The sequence below is a fragment of the Eurosta solidaginis genome, chromosome 2 (genome assembly GCF_040869045.1).
Source record: "Eurosta solidaginis isolate ZX-2024a chromosome 2, ASM4086904v1, whole genome shotgun sequence".
NCBI classification, from domain to species: Eukaryota; Metazoa; Arthropoda; class Insecta; order Diptera; family Tephritidae; genus Eurosta; species Eurosta solidaginis.
This window is the reverse complement of record NC_090320.1, coordinates 192,503,743-192,519,434: the sequence shown is the minus strand read 5'-3', so window position 1 is coordinate 192,519,434 and position 15,692 is coordinate 192,503,743. Positions and strand designations below refer to the sequence as shown.

At 34.6% G+C, this 15,692-nt stretch overlaps 1 protein-coding gene across 15 annotated transcripts in view; it reads right to left on the bottom strand.

Moving 5' to 3' along the window:
• The window catches only part of kis (kismet), a 256,293-nt gene that overhangs the window by 38,202 nt on the left and 202,399 nt on the right, over positions 1 to 15,692 (bottom strand). The window contains exons 1-2 of one of the 15 annotated variants that reach the window (XM_067766701.1): positions 14,893 to 15,213; positions 8,156 to 8,524 (exon numbers count right to left, since the gene is read on the bottom strand). The exons of 13 other annotated variants lie outside the window; for them this stretch is intronic. In XM_067766701.1, the coding sequence (XP_067622802.1) occupies positions 8,156 to 8,467 (312 nt within the window). In that variant the 5' untranslated portion in view covers positions 8,468 to 8,524; positions 14,893 to 15,213. Of the gene's footprint in view, positions 1 to 8,155; positions 8,525 to 14,892; positions 15,214 to 15,692 lie in introns of those variants that run through there. One more of the 15 variants, XM_067766702.1, reaches the window with a different exon arrangement.

The following is a 15,692-nucleotide window of genomic DNA, read 5'->3' as shown; positions in this document are numbered from 1 at the left end:
TTCGGCCGTTTTCTTTTTTTATTTTTTTTGACACATGAAAATTTTGTTTTTAGTTTAAACATTTGGTGCATAAAAACACAATTAAAATCAACTTTCTTGTGAAAAAAGTGAACCATTAAAGACCGAAATAATTTTCGCGTATTATTTGCAATGTTTTTATTGTTAAGTGTTAATGTAAAAATAAAATGCAAAACATAAACAAAAACATGTCAAACTCACTAATTTTGGGGGAATAGTGGTCTCGCTTTTTCATGATAGAAATTGTTTTTGTGTTTTGAAGTTCCGATAAGGTTTCGTCAGTTTTTTAGCTTGGAATCCAAGCAAAAATAAAGTGGTGTCATATATGCTTTACTAAGGCAATGTATTGATGTCGACGTGATATCGATAAAAATACGATCCCTATATTTTTGACAGTTATTTATTTACAATTTGTATTGAGTTAATTTTTTGTTTAGTGAACAGTTTGTGGATCTAAACAATTGCTGAAATCTATTAGTGCACAATTAAGCATTCCGGGCAAAATACACACAATGAATTTGTTTGAATATATTGTAGATGTTTGCATTTCTCTTTAGTACACCATTAGCGACTCCTCTACCTCCCAGAGCGTCGTGCACTAATGGAAAACTGAATCGAATTCGGGAGGGGTATCAAAATACCCTTATTGCCCTCGGTATTAATAATCCGAAGGCGGAAATAAAAAATCCTTGAATATTAACAAAACACCTTTTAATGAACCACTTGAAAGCTTGCAAATGTTTATTTTGCAAATATTTCCTAACGCAAGTAAAATTTTTATTTTACGCCTCCGGATTATTAAAATCAAGGTCGATATGTGTCTTTGGATACCTCTCCTGAGTTTTTTGGACGTGTTTTAGCAGTCGACCGCTGCCCTAGAACATCACCACAATTCTATTAAACTGACTGTTGCTGGTTATTTTGACTATTTTCTGAAATTTAATAAAAAATTAATAAATAAAGAGCATAAAAAAGCTTATTTTTGAATTATTAATAGCTGAATTCTGTATTGCGCGCTTGTCGTCACCAAAAACTGTGTTGACAATTTTTGTGTCGCGTCACGTCAACACAACTTCAGCATTGTTTTAGCCAATACCAAAAAAGCGTCAACACCCGTCAATAGTTATCGACGTTGACAACGCCGATACCAATTCATGAGCGTCGACACTAATTTTCTCACTATTGACAACCGTAATAGAGTGATTACATACAGTCGGGTAGAAGTGACATCAAAATATTTTGGAGTTGGAGGAGGGACAAGCATACGTGGCGCAGAGTCGAGTCTTTGGAAGGATTATGTATTGAGGACTTAGATTGTAACAAATTGTAAGGAAAGAGTCCTTGTAATAAAGAGTCACTAAATGAACTAAATAGAATGAGAAATTACAGGCAATTAAATAAAGACTAAAAACTTGAAAATAAAATATAAAAAAAAAAAAATTAAGTTAAACCGTTTTATTGAAAACAATACTTACATGAAGTAATAATAATACTAAAAGCTAGAAAATAATTAGGTAGGTCCTAGGTACTAGTCATCACTCTCCTCATCAATCTAGGGCGTTGATCAGACAATTAAATAAAAGCGTTGGACGCGTAAAATTTCTATTGATAGTCATAAGTAAGACCAACTGAACCGTAATCAGGTTATGCTACGCTTCACATTTATAGAAATTTCATTTTAAGCATTTACAAACTTTGACGTGATGTTGATTGATGTTTTGTTTGCACGTATTTTTATGGAGAACGGTAGATTGAGCAGCACTAGTGCCATCTGATATGAAAAAGTAACCAACTCTCTCTTTCTATTAGCTGTTTCTATTTAGTTTATTTAAAGTTTTATTTATTGTATAATGTTGTTCTTCTTGTGTAAGTTTGAAATTAAGCAAATCAGTCTAAAATTGACAATGTAAACAGAATTGCTTTATAAGCAAAAAGTGCGTGTTGGTAATCAAAGAACATATTAGTCGAACTTTGCGAATGCGCATTTGCAAAATGCAGCCAGTATGAACACCTTTTCTAGTCGTATTCTCAAAAATTTACAATGCAAACAAAGTTGTTGTGTAAACAATAAGCACGTGCTTCGAATGTTGGTACACAAAAAAACATTTGATTCGAACTTTGCAAATGCGCACTTGCAAAACGCGATCAGTATGAACACTTTTCGATTCCTATGCTAGAAAGGCAAAATGCTAAATGCAAAAATGAGCATTAACATTGTAAAGAAAATAAGGTCAATAAGGGTTACAGAAAGTATCTTCTCGGAATTACATAACAAAATGATTTCTACTAAAGTGGCAAAAAAAAACATACAAACGTATGCGTTCGAAAATTTCCCATAAAAACCTTTAAAAGACGGAGTCAAACATAACGTCATGTCAATGATAGCCGATTGATTGTTGTTGCGCCAGCTTTGAGTATGCACCATGGCGGAACCATACAAGGTGGCAGCTTGGTGACATACCTACAAACAGAAATAAAAGTTCCATGTACTTGGTTTTTGTAAATTCGATGGACTAATGTCAAAATCGTACTGCGCCGGAAGTTGAAAAAAAGTACAAATCAGCTGTCCCGTGCTATCACCTTGAATAGTTCCGCCATCGTATGCACCATGTCAATTAATTCAAAGCATGCTTCGATAATTTCCTACACTATTTGATCGAATTCAATTTGTTTTTACATAGTAGCCAAACGCAGCCAAACTAGTTCTGTTGTTGGTCAAGGAGAACCAGTAGAAACTTGAGGTGGAAAAACATTTCTTGCATTAAATCTCCAAAGAGATATCAAAAACCGTATAAGTATCTGAGGTTTATTAACGAAATACCAAATATGTATGTATCGAACAAAATTACCTTATACGGCTTTCACACAGAAACTTAATCGAATAAAAATTCTATATAATGAAATATCTAAGTTACCCTTTTCATACAGGCCTTTTGCTTCATTAAGGAACATCTGTCAGCAGCCCCAAAAAAATATTTCGTTTTTACAAAAAATAGTTAAAATGGAAAGCAGCCGTTTCCTTCTTAACTATAAATACAATCAATATAAAATGCATGTGCAACTACTCATAGATGTTGCACCTAACCAAATATGTGCCTATTTTCGAAAAAGCCATATTATCTTTTGCAGCAAATGCAGCGAAAATTAAATTTTGAATTTTTTCGTGTTTTTCTATTTTTCGTAAATTATTGAAAATAATTTATTTTTGATTGTCCGTTGTTACACTGACAATAAAATTCGAGGCAACAAGCAATACCGACTGGATTCATGATTCAATCACAAGAGGTTTGCTCGACAGACAAATTTTTTGACAATTGCGGCCATTTTGCTCCCAAATCGAATTGACATCCGTTAACAGTTTTGTTTCTTTGCGATTTTGCGGAAGCAATCAGTTCACAAATAAATATATTATATATTTTTTATTAACTATTTATTAACTATGCCTCGATCCATTAGTATGGCTGAACATTGAACATAGGTAATTTTATGAAAAGTGAGGACACCAAGAAATCGTGCACTTTCGTAAACCTATGAATATACGAAACCTAAACCAATACAAAATTCATCGTTCAACGTCAAAACCTCGACCATTAAATCGATTCACGTAAAAATGCCATTAGTAAATAATGGAGATGCCATAACGAAATGTACTCATTGGGCATGTTAACTTATTCTGGTAAAAGTCTAGAACAGGAGTCTACTGCTAATACGCGTCCAAAAATATCGAGAGAGGTGACCTCGACAACAATAATCCGAAGGCGGATGTGATTGTTGTAATATTTTTGTGCACTGAAAAAGATTTTGTGTAGAGATTTTGCACGCATTTAATTTTGATCCCACCTCATTGGTGGACCGGCCAGGATAATTTTTTATTAGCTCGACTGAAGGCCGCCAACGCAACCCGGGGTAATTTTTCGGGTTTTCGTCAATATCTCTTGAACGAGCTAAAATTTTTGTTTCCGCCTTCGAATTATTGTTATCGAGGTCAATACGCGTCTTTTGACACTTCTCTCGATATTTTTGGGCGCTTTCTATTAATTCCGTATGTTCGGAACATTCGTCTCCATTTAAGAATTTGGGGAACCGCTTTATATTTGGAATATTTTGTATATACTTATTTGATATTTTCAGATCTCGTGAGGTAGTATCAAATGAACGTATTCCAAATATTCTAAATTAACGGTTTATCCGGAACGCTTCCATGAATACTAACGGAAAAGAGCTTTCCGAAATTTCAGAATAAAAAGGTGAATACTCCCTGTGTAGCAGGACCGCACAAAATCTTAACTCTTCTGTCAACAAGGTAGGAATATAAAGTTCTAAGACAATAAGCCATTTTCTTTTATATTTGTTTTTGTCAGTTCATTGCGGTTGCTGAGTAGCGTATCACCTCATGTCGGCTGCCTGTTCAAAATCGTGCTATCTCAAAATATTTTTCAAAAATTTCCTAATTCAGGATTTGTCACGAAACCGCCCTATATTAAAGTTAGATTCAAGAACGCTTCATCTCAGAATGCTTTTCATTAACTCCCTCTTATGACAAAATATATTGAACTTATGCTCATATAGGGAGTTTTTGAAACAAATTTTGAGATAGTGCATTTTTGAATAAAATTCTAACGTACGGCATCCTTCAAACAATTTCTGAAAGAATGACCAATCCAACATAACTTTATCAATTCACGAAATATTTAGTAGAAAATGAATTATTTCCCCAAAAACTTTTGGCATTTACAAATTTATTATCACTACTAATATACTACCAAAGATACTTTTCTACTACAATTTTCACTAAAGGGTAGTGAATTATTCCGTTTTCCTTACTTCGTAAAAGCAACCCCACCAGCTTTTTCAACTTGGGAGTGTCAAAGATCTGTCATCATTGGAGAACAAACCTCTAGTAATTGAATCATGGACTGGATTTTTCACTCGATTAGGGATTCAATAAAGCAATAATGAGATAATCAAGAATTTGTAATTTTTATGGAAGATTGAGTTCAATTAGGGCTTTAATGTAGAAAACTTGACTAATTATTTCATTAAGCCTCTGTGTGAAATTGGCATAAATCGAACTTAATTTTATTCTATGATTAATTGTTTAATTCATTGCCAAAATTTTTACAATCACTCTAATATACATACAGACAACAACATGATGCGATTGATTAAATTTATTATAAGTGCTAACCACATATTGGGAGCTGGAGACGCAAGACAAATATTTTAATACGCTCTCTTCGCAAAATGGAGAATTACTCTTATAGATACGTATACATATACTATATATGTATATGCATATGACTTGCATTCAAGCATACATACATACATAGATATGCGAATATCGAAAATTAATAATGCAATCGTTACAAGGTGATATTAGGACCGCCAAATAGCATTTGCCGAAAGGGGGAGGAACATTGCGAATTTGGGAGTTCTAAATAGTGAAAGGAAATCAATATTTCGGGTAAAAAATTGTCTTATAAAAAAAGGCGTGGTTACAAAGTACTCGTGAAGTTCGATGTGTAAACATACAGGTTAGGAAATTGACGTTTTAAAATTAACTAGAGCTGGCCACTGCGCCGATATTTTTGACATTCGGCGGCGGTGTGCGAAAAACGACAAAAATCGGATACGTCGGCCGCTTATATCTTTAGAACAGACATGCAGCCAAAAAATTACATTTATCGGACAAAATTTATTTATTTTTTTTTTTTCGTTTAAAAACTTTTACAGTCATTGCGTTTTGGTTTGCCTTCGGATTTGCTTGTGGGTAGTCCATTAAGTAATTTTATTAGAATTATATGGAAAGTTCTCGCCCGTAGGTGTTCCATGGAGAACTCTGAAGGTGAATTCCGAGCTGAAGTAGGTGATCATAGCCCAGGACATCGCCATGAAATTCGGACCACATTTTTTATACGTATGAGGATCAGTAAAGGAGTCTCGTTAACCCCTTAAATACCTTACAGTACTCCACAATTCATGTAAACAAAATTTTCAACTCAGACAATGTACAAATTGTATGAAATTAATGCGTTTTGTTATAAACGTTTTTTTTAATGTTCTGGATGATTACATAGTTTTTTGAAAGTGCAGATAAATACCATCCATATCTCAAAAAAAAAGTTAAGGGTGCACTTATTGTGGTTTGGTTTTGAACTCCTCTTAGCGGCTTATTATCGATGGATTAAACACATGGTTCAACTATGCACATATGTGGTTGGATCATCTCTACAGCAACAACATACCTTTGTTCAGATTGTCAAAATTTGCATGTTGGTGTTAGGCGAATGAAATGGAGAAAACATAAAACTTTGCAATTCTGGTGTGTTGTGCGAAAAATGATGCGCTAAATTACATGCATTTACTGAAAAAATAACTGAAAGTGATGTGAAACTAATTATTTACAAAAAGAAATTAGTACCACGGCAGTAAATTATTGTCAATGTGTTAGTTACATTTTACGTTCGCCATCTCCTTTTGACAATCCCTATACCAGTGAAATGAAAAAAACGATAACATGAGCCAACCATATTGGTTAAACATGTGTAATTGATTTTATATTGATGTTTTATATGTAGATATGTGTTTCATAACAAACTGAGAAGTTGTCGATAATAATTCAATAACATGGCAATAACATTCCAATAAGAATTCGATAAATTTTCAATAACAAGTCGATTACATTTCTGATAAAACATCGATAACCTTTAGATAACAGATCGTTAACAAATTGATTCCCTTTTGATAACATATCGATGACATTTGTTAAATGTAATCGATAACTTTTCGCAAACACTCCGCAAAAAATTTGGTAACAATCCAATAGCAAACCCATAACATTCGATAATTTTTCGATGATACACCCATAACTTTTAGATAACAAATGCATAGATAGCTTATCGATTGAAACCGAACTTGCGTTTTTTGGTTGACGAAAAAATTCATTTGATCGCTACAAATCATTGAAAATATCAGCCCAATTCTAAACGAAAATTCCGTGCGAGTTTTTTCCCTTCTCCCATTCCTCGTATTCTAAATAAAAATTCCTTGTGAGTTTTTTCACTTCTCCCTTTCCTCCTATTCTGAACAATGTTCGAAAAAGCGGAAACCGGTTATGGGAGAAAAGTAGGTATTATGAATGTGAGGGAGAGGGAGATTTCTCTGCCATTTCTTAGGAGTTTTTTCACTTCTTAAATTAAAAGGAATGCATCAAAACAGTTAAAGGAAATTGGTTATTTTAAGAAAGAACACTTATTTGTACAAAATTGTGCTAAAACATGTATTACCATTCTACCACAACATTCTCACTGTTAATACAACAACAACAACCACAATATTCTTTATTTTAAGTCGAAAAGTATATCATAAGCAACGGAAGAGCTCGACGCATATTTGATGCAGCCATCCAGAAATTGCGCAAGGATTTTTTAAGAAGGCTTAAATAGATTTTGGCATATGGCGAAAGGCGACCTCAACTCGACTTGGCCGCCAGAAAATTGCTTTGCAGAATGAATGCAGGCAACTCCGGCGGATTTGTGTTATCTCACCGATCTTCTTCTTATGCTCCTCTGTTGATTTTGCTGTGGCACCAATTCATTACTCATTTCAGTGAATACCACATGAAATGCAATAATGTGCATTGTTTATACCTAATTTTTAATTTCAAACAAATTGGCAACAATAATTAAACTTTACAATTTTTTAAACAAAATAAGAAATGCGCAACGAAATTTCAATTGACAAAACAGCTGACTTCGAAAATTCGAAATTCCTATTCCCCAATTATTCTTCTCCCTAGGAGAAAAGAATTGGAGGAATTTTTCCGCGGGAATAAAAAAATCCGCGAGAACAAAATTCCGCGAGAATATTTAGAATTGGTCTGTATATCTTTGTTTACTTAATTAGGGCTAATAACCCTTGAGAAGACTGAATATTGTTATTAAAAATTATTAATTTAATTTATGTTTTCTTTTATAAAATTGAAAAACATTAAGGCAGCTCACTCAAACTCGCTTTGCCTCGAAACCATGGAAACCTCGCGAATGGAAAAATTGTGTATATAATTAAGCTTGCGAAGTTTAAATGGTTTGCGAGGGGTTCGCGAAATTTTTCATTAGCAGTCCTAAAAATTTAGTACCTCAAAATATTGTTGTTGATAATGATTATTCGTAATGCCGTTGCCGTTAATAATGTTTAGAAATGGGGGTGACGGCGTTGGGTTTGATGATGGATTTGTTGTCACCGCAGTTGTTGCACTAACAAATCCGTTTGTTGTTGCTGCTGTTGTTGTTGTTGCTGCTACTGCTGCTGGTGCAACTTGTACTAAAGGTGATGTTGTTGCTGTTAATGTCACTGTAGTTACGGCGTTTGTAACTTTTTTCGCGGATTTATCCAAATGCTCACAAAATGCAGAAAAACTGCTAAAATCCATTGGTTTTATAACTTCCATTTCGATGGCGGAATTAACGACGCCACTACAGAAGCGTTCTAAACCGGGGTTCTATAGCTAAAAGTGGTTAGAATGAAATACATTGGAACACCACCGCAGAACCGTAAACAATCACAATTTCGCAGGACTATTAATGAACATTGTCGTTTTGGAGAAAACAGACGAACACACACGCATCAGGCCATACGCGAAAATTTAACAAATTTGAATTCACAATTAATATTTTTCCTTTTTTTTTTCTATTTTCACTAAATCATACTAACTAAAAATCACATCACCATAGAGCTTTGCAATTTGTATTATATATGCATGTGCATGTGTGTGTATAGTATTCACCACACTTATTTAATTTAATTGAACTTTTTATTTTCGAATGCCTGCGTGCACATTAATTTCCATTATAATAAGTTCCATTCATATCTATGTATGTTTGTAGGCATTTAAATAAAATTCATCTTTATGTGCATCTGCTGCTTCGACACATATGTACATATATACATACATGTATGTATCTATACATCTTTGAATGTATGTGTATAACACTACACCCTCTGCCACTTCATCATCATCGACATCTTTGCACTAATTACTTATAAATCATTTATTCGACGTCAAAGACGGGTACACTACATATTCGAAATGTAGTACATTAGGCTGGTCCTTATGTGGCATAAGCACTTTTTTGTATACGGATTTCTTGCCAAACTTTTTGAGTTAAGCGCGGTTTCCACCACACAAAAAAAGGTCAAACAATTTTTTAATTTTTCCCTTGTAAGCCATAGTTGAAGTTTTTTTTTTATTTGAAAATATGTGTTTTTCCTTGTTATTATTAATTTTCTTTACAAAGTTTCGTTCTAAGAAATGCTCAAGTAATAGTTCCAGCCTTAAATTTATGGCTGCAGAACTCGTCTCGGCAGCAATTTTAAAAAGGAAATGCATAATAAAATATGAATTTAAATATTTCAGAATGAAAAATTTTGAAGTTTGGTTTGCAAAAGAGAAATAAAAAAATTTGAGCGTTTTCCTGTGATCTGGATACCGAGCTTAAAATATACAGAGGAACCACTTTTAATGGACACCTCTATTAAGCGGACACCTCCATTGAGTTGTCACTTTCCCTGCGACAAGCTTAAGGTATGATTTGCTAAACAAATACGCTTCGGGCCGTACGCGGACAGTAATTTTTCATAAAATTGGTCCGCAAACCTTTAATAAGCGGACGCGAACTTCTTATCAATGGAAATTAAGATTTCTTTTGATGGGTTAACAGCTGAATTCAGTAAGCCGTCTCTAGTCACTATTAGAGACTATTTGGGGTGAAAATCACTTTTGAGGCAATTTGCCATTCTGTAAGCTGTCTCGCGTCTCCAGCCTCACAAAAGCAATCACTAATTTGTGAGCTGGGCCGGGGCAGATCAGAAACATGAAAATTTCAGAAAAAGTATGAAAATTATTTGCGAAAAACGCTTTAAATATGTTGTTTTATTCCTCAAATTAAAATAAGCATAGAAAAAATTTAAAAACTTAAAATACTTAAAAAAACATCGAACTCTATGTGGCGCCGCTGAGATTCGATCCTACACACTGTGGGACTTTCTATACAAAATTGTGAACGGCGTCTTCGCAAGCTCAGCCAACGTTATATTGACAAAATGCAATGCTACATTATATGTCCAATGTATGAGTAATTTGTCTTTGTGATGAATTTCGTTGATATGGTGAATTGTTTTTGTGACTTTCGTTTACTGAATACCGAAATCATCTAAAGTCACAAAAATTGTATCTAAAGGAAAATGTAAAATTTAGAGACTTGAGATGAGACTGAATTACAGAATTCAGCCGTAAGTCTAACTATGATCTCCTGCGTTTACGAAGTAGCTATTGTTGTTATGTACAATGGTGCGAAAGTGGCCAAAAGCCTGGACTAATGGTGTTCGAGAAAACTTTCTCATCGCAACAGCAATTTTCGAAAGCGACATTTTTCGAGTTTGAAGCTTCGGTTACAAGTTCAACGTAGTGCGACACAGTGAGCTATAATCGACTCTAACTTTGGTTTTTCATTACAGAACCTCGTACAATTTTAGGAATAATTAGATTCTCCAAAGTATAGATGCAAATAAAATGCAGGGATGCACCTTAACGTTAAGCTAATCGTTTATCAAAAAATTTCCACCGTTTCCGTTGAAACACTTCGAAATATTATCGATAAAGAAATTATCAAGATAAATTGTATCTCGTTTTTAACCGAAACGAAAAGCTTTCGTTTACGTTAAAAACGTTAACAAAAACGTGATACTTTATGTTTGAATTGTGCTGGCAATGATATAGCCATGGTGAAGCCGTAAGGTGGTAACAACGAGGGCACATACACACACAAACTCCATGTAATTTGTTTGTGTAATTCGTTGGTGGTAATGTCAAAAATACTCTGAGAAATGTTCGTACTGTCAAAATTCATGAGAAAAGTTGCAATCAGCTTGGCGAATGCTTTCACCTTTAATGACTCCGCCATCAATCAGCTTTGCCAGCATAGTTTTAAATTAATAATCAACATAAACGATTTGATTTCGTTTTGATATGGCAGAAAACGAAACGAAATCATTTCGCTAATTTGACGTTTTTAACGTTAATAAACGAAACGAAATGACTTTGTTTCGTTTATTAACGTTAATTATCGTAACGAAATGATATCGGTTCGTTGGTTAAGCATGCCTGATAAAATGTAAACAATTTGAATAAGAACAAAAATGTAAACCACGCCAACATTTTTAATTTTTAAGTGACAATAAATTCATAACATATATTAGAAAGGATCCACTTTCGAGCTTAGAAAATCAATATCATTATTTTGGTGGTTATCTTCGAAAAACCGTTTAGTCTTATACCCATAAAAACCAGTTATTTTGTCGTATGATGTAATTCTCAAATTGTTGCAATATAATTGAAGAACGCATTATACAAAACAAAGCTTTTAAACTTCTGTTAGGACACTCTTTCTGATTTAAGCTCTGTAGCATTCTTTCTTGTAAAGGACTATTGAGTGGATTTGAGAAAAAAAAGAGATGACCCTAATGCACATAAGTGGATACAGTGGTTTTCAAATAAATAGCACATTGGTTTTGGATATATTACTTATGCATACATATGTATATACTCTTTCACTCGTAAATAAAACAAAGAAAACTTTAAGGGCCTCATACTCTATTGCGATACGAACGCTCGTTCCGACGAATCGTTCTCCTGTTTGTATTATGTTAAACGATCATAACAAAAGACGGGAACAGCTGATCATTACTTGACAATAACGTAAGAAATGAGAACAAGCTAGGACGAATCGTCACAAAAACAAAGAAAACACGTATCATGGTGAGACGAAAGCACATTTTGTTTGGCTCGCATGGACCAACTGTTATATATTTAAAGTTTGACCCGAATCGCAATCCCTCCAGTAACCTAAATGTGCATCAGCACGATCTAGCCGTTGAGCCGTTGTAGTCGGTAACAGACCTATGGAACACAGAGTATATCCATATATAGTAACCAAATTTTTGATTAAATCTCTCTATCAGCTTTCCATGCACAAATATTTTGTCCACATATTAAGTGGTCATAAAATACATTTTAGCGACAGGTTGACTTGCATAGGAGGGACATTCTTCGAGGACGTTCACTCCACATCCGGCATCCAAGTTCTGGCAGTGATCTTAGCCAACCTGGGCAGATGTAGATAATCTTTCATAGCTGACTCCTCCAAAAATCACCAACAAGTTTTGAAATACATATATACAATATGTTTATTTAAATAAATTTGGCATTTCCAATATAAAATTTTTTAAAAACTTAACTCATGCTTATAAGTTTATCAAATAAATTGGGTATGGCTACATATCATTTGACAAATGCTTTTGTTTTCCTTTGACATAACGTAAGAAACGTAAAAGGCGACCGAAAACGATACAGAATATGTTTGCTAGACGAAATCGTCAAGAGACGAATCGTTCGACATTATCATTTAAAAGATGGTTGGTGTGTGGACACATCGCAAGCAGTACATATGTACATAAAGTATGTCGGGATTGATTCTGGTTACAGTATCCAGAACGAAGTTAGACCAGGGTGAATCGTGTCTCCCTTGGTAGTGTGCTTTCATCTTCCGCAAGAGTAGGAAAGTGTATATTGATAACGTGGTTCACTGGCCGCGCTCTGCCAAAATTAGGCAGTTGCTTGCTAGGGTGTCCCGGTTTGTAACAACTAAGCAAAAACCGTATGTTCATGGAAAAGTTAATATTTTCAGAACCGCTCCAATGCAAACCGCCCACAAGGCGCTTGCAACGCTCCTTGGGGATATTGCACCAATAAGCTTTCACTGTGGATTTTTGTCCATAACAAATAAGACCACATTATGCCACAAATTCTTTCCTGGTAATCGGCAAGAGGTCATAAGCTCGTCTTACGAATAATTTTATAAGTCTTTTCAGACACCTTTTGTGCTCCATTTTTGTATTGCAAAAAACTAAATGGCATTGTGGACCTGGAGTATTTAATGATCTATAAACTTCACGCACTGCGCGCATCACCAAGTCCTTAAATTATCATACATGTTACTATAATCTTATTTTGTAACACAAATTTTAGAAATTTGGTTGGTACTTTTCTAACATGTTTACAGTTAAATACTGCAATTAATAAGTGAATAGGACACAAAATATGTTAGCAAGTATTTTTCTTGTGTGGCAAGAATGTTTGTTTCTGTTTGTCTGATGTTTGCGTAACTGTGGCGGTATTACTGGAATGCATAAGATTGCGTTGAACGCATCTATATGAAAAACTTCATTGTGTCTCGGCCATTAGGCGAAAACGAGCCGGACCCGTGCGCATCTTGCGTCAGCTGTTCTATCAATCAATTAAAACTTACAGCTTGCGTTGCCATCTATCGTACGGTAGCAACTGCCGGTAATACAGTGCAAATGTTGGTAATAGTGCAGTTTACGGTACCCACCGAAATTTGGGCCAAAATTTTCGAGTGAGGTATCAAAAGACGCGTATTCACGTCTAGATCAAGAATCCGAAAGCGCAAGTTAACTTTTTTACCGGTTCAAAAGATATTAACGAAAGCCCGAAAAAAGACCCGCGAGTCCCTCCGAAACCGGGGATGGGATTCATAGTATTTTTGCGCAGAACACCTTCTGCGTTGGCGGCCTTCGGCCGCGCTTATAAAAAATAACACTGGGCTACGCCATGCCAAGTCCGGGTGTGTGGTATAACCGTGGCTACCGCCACGGTGATGCACACTTTTCTTTGTGGGTACAAACACAACAACAACCACATTAAAATCGCCAACTTCAACTGCAAATATCTACGGACAGATACAATTTTTCTTTTCCGCCTTCGGATTATTGTTCTCGAGATTAATACGCGTCTTTTGATACCTCAAACTTTAGGGTGGGTACCGTAAACTGCACTACTACCCAAATATTCACAATAGTGCCATAGTACAAATAGATTTCTTTGTGTGCTCACACTCCTTTATTTTTAACGAACTATTTTAATAAAATATAGCTAAACAAAAGCACTACGACCAAAATTGCCCAAAGCTCGCTAATAGCCAGAATTTCCATCGTTACAACCAAAACTTTATTTATAGATTTGGATTCCAAATAAGAGCGAAAAAGGGACTCGTACATAAAAAAAACAATTAGAAATAATATACAAAAACTACAAGCAAGGATAGTATGCTATTTATATGATCACCACTGTATAAACACGGTATGTATTAATTTATTGTACTAATTTTTTCCTGTTATTATTCGTAAGCGTTTCTTCTGTGGCCTGCTTACTTGTTTGCCTACGTACATGTGTATCTACGTACATATGCATATACATATGTATGTATGTATACAGTGTGTATATTTAGTTTTGTCAGATCTTTTAAATTTTTAATTTATTTTAAACATAAATGTTATTGCTTTTTCTTCATTTCTTCAAGTTTTATTTGTATGTTTTTTCTTAATTGCTCGTTGAATGTAATCGCACAATATTTGAATGTTACAAAAACACCAATAACAACGAAAACCAATAACGAAAACTAATAATACATAATTAAAATGATTATGTACAATATAAAAAAAGAGACAAAAAATATATCACGAGCGAGAGGTACGAGTACGCGAACAAAAACAACAAAATTATTAAAATTAAAATTCAAAGGCGCAGACGAAGACGACAACCACGACTGGTGGCTGTGAGCAAAACTTTGAATTCGACTTCGACAAACAAACACGCTGACGGAAAAGGAACGAATACAATAACGACATTTCCAACTATTGGTGACAACGAATAACGATGATGATTTAGTTTTTAAGTGTCAATACTTAATTTTCGAACACTTAGTTTGGATTTATGCTTTTTTTTATTTACTCATATGCCTTTCCCGTTTTACACATACACACGCATACCTATAAACATGTAAGTGCATATTTTTTCTTGGTTTATCGCACCAATCCACCACTTGCAATTGGTAAAGCAGCACTTTGCCACCACAACTTTTTTTTATCTTTCTTTCATGCTCTTCTTCAATTACTTTGCTTACACATTTTCTAATTTCATTAATTAATTTGGTTTTTTGTTTTGCTTTTAGCCGCAACGTGCATTTTTTGTTTTACTCAGCGCGCGCCAACAAATCTTTACACACGACCACACAAAAGATATAAAATAAAAATCGTTTGAAATTATTTTTTACAACTTTACACGACGACGCTCAAACAAATAATGAGCAGCAGGGAAACTCAACTCACGCTAAACCAAAAATGAATGTTGTATGCGCCGCGTAGAGATAAGCAAGCAAACCAAGGCAAAACGGAGACTAACGAGACAGAGCGACACACAATAATAACAACAGCAACAACACAAAAGTAACAGAGCCATAAAGTAAACTCAAAAGCAAAGTGGTGAAACAGTGTGTCAAGTCAAAGGCACCAAGTAAACAACCGCTGAGCTGCACGCTAGCAGCGGCAATCGAACCGAAAGAGCACACGGGTGGCATAAAATGTGGCATGGAATCATACATATGTACATACATATGCCCATACGCATATACATATATGTACATTAGTAATACAAGTTAAGGTGTTTTCAGATATGGCAAGCGGATGTATGTATGTATGTAGGGTTTAAACTCAGTTTTAGGAGATGTCACTTCTCCACCTAAAAGTAGGACTCGGAAATT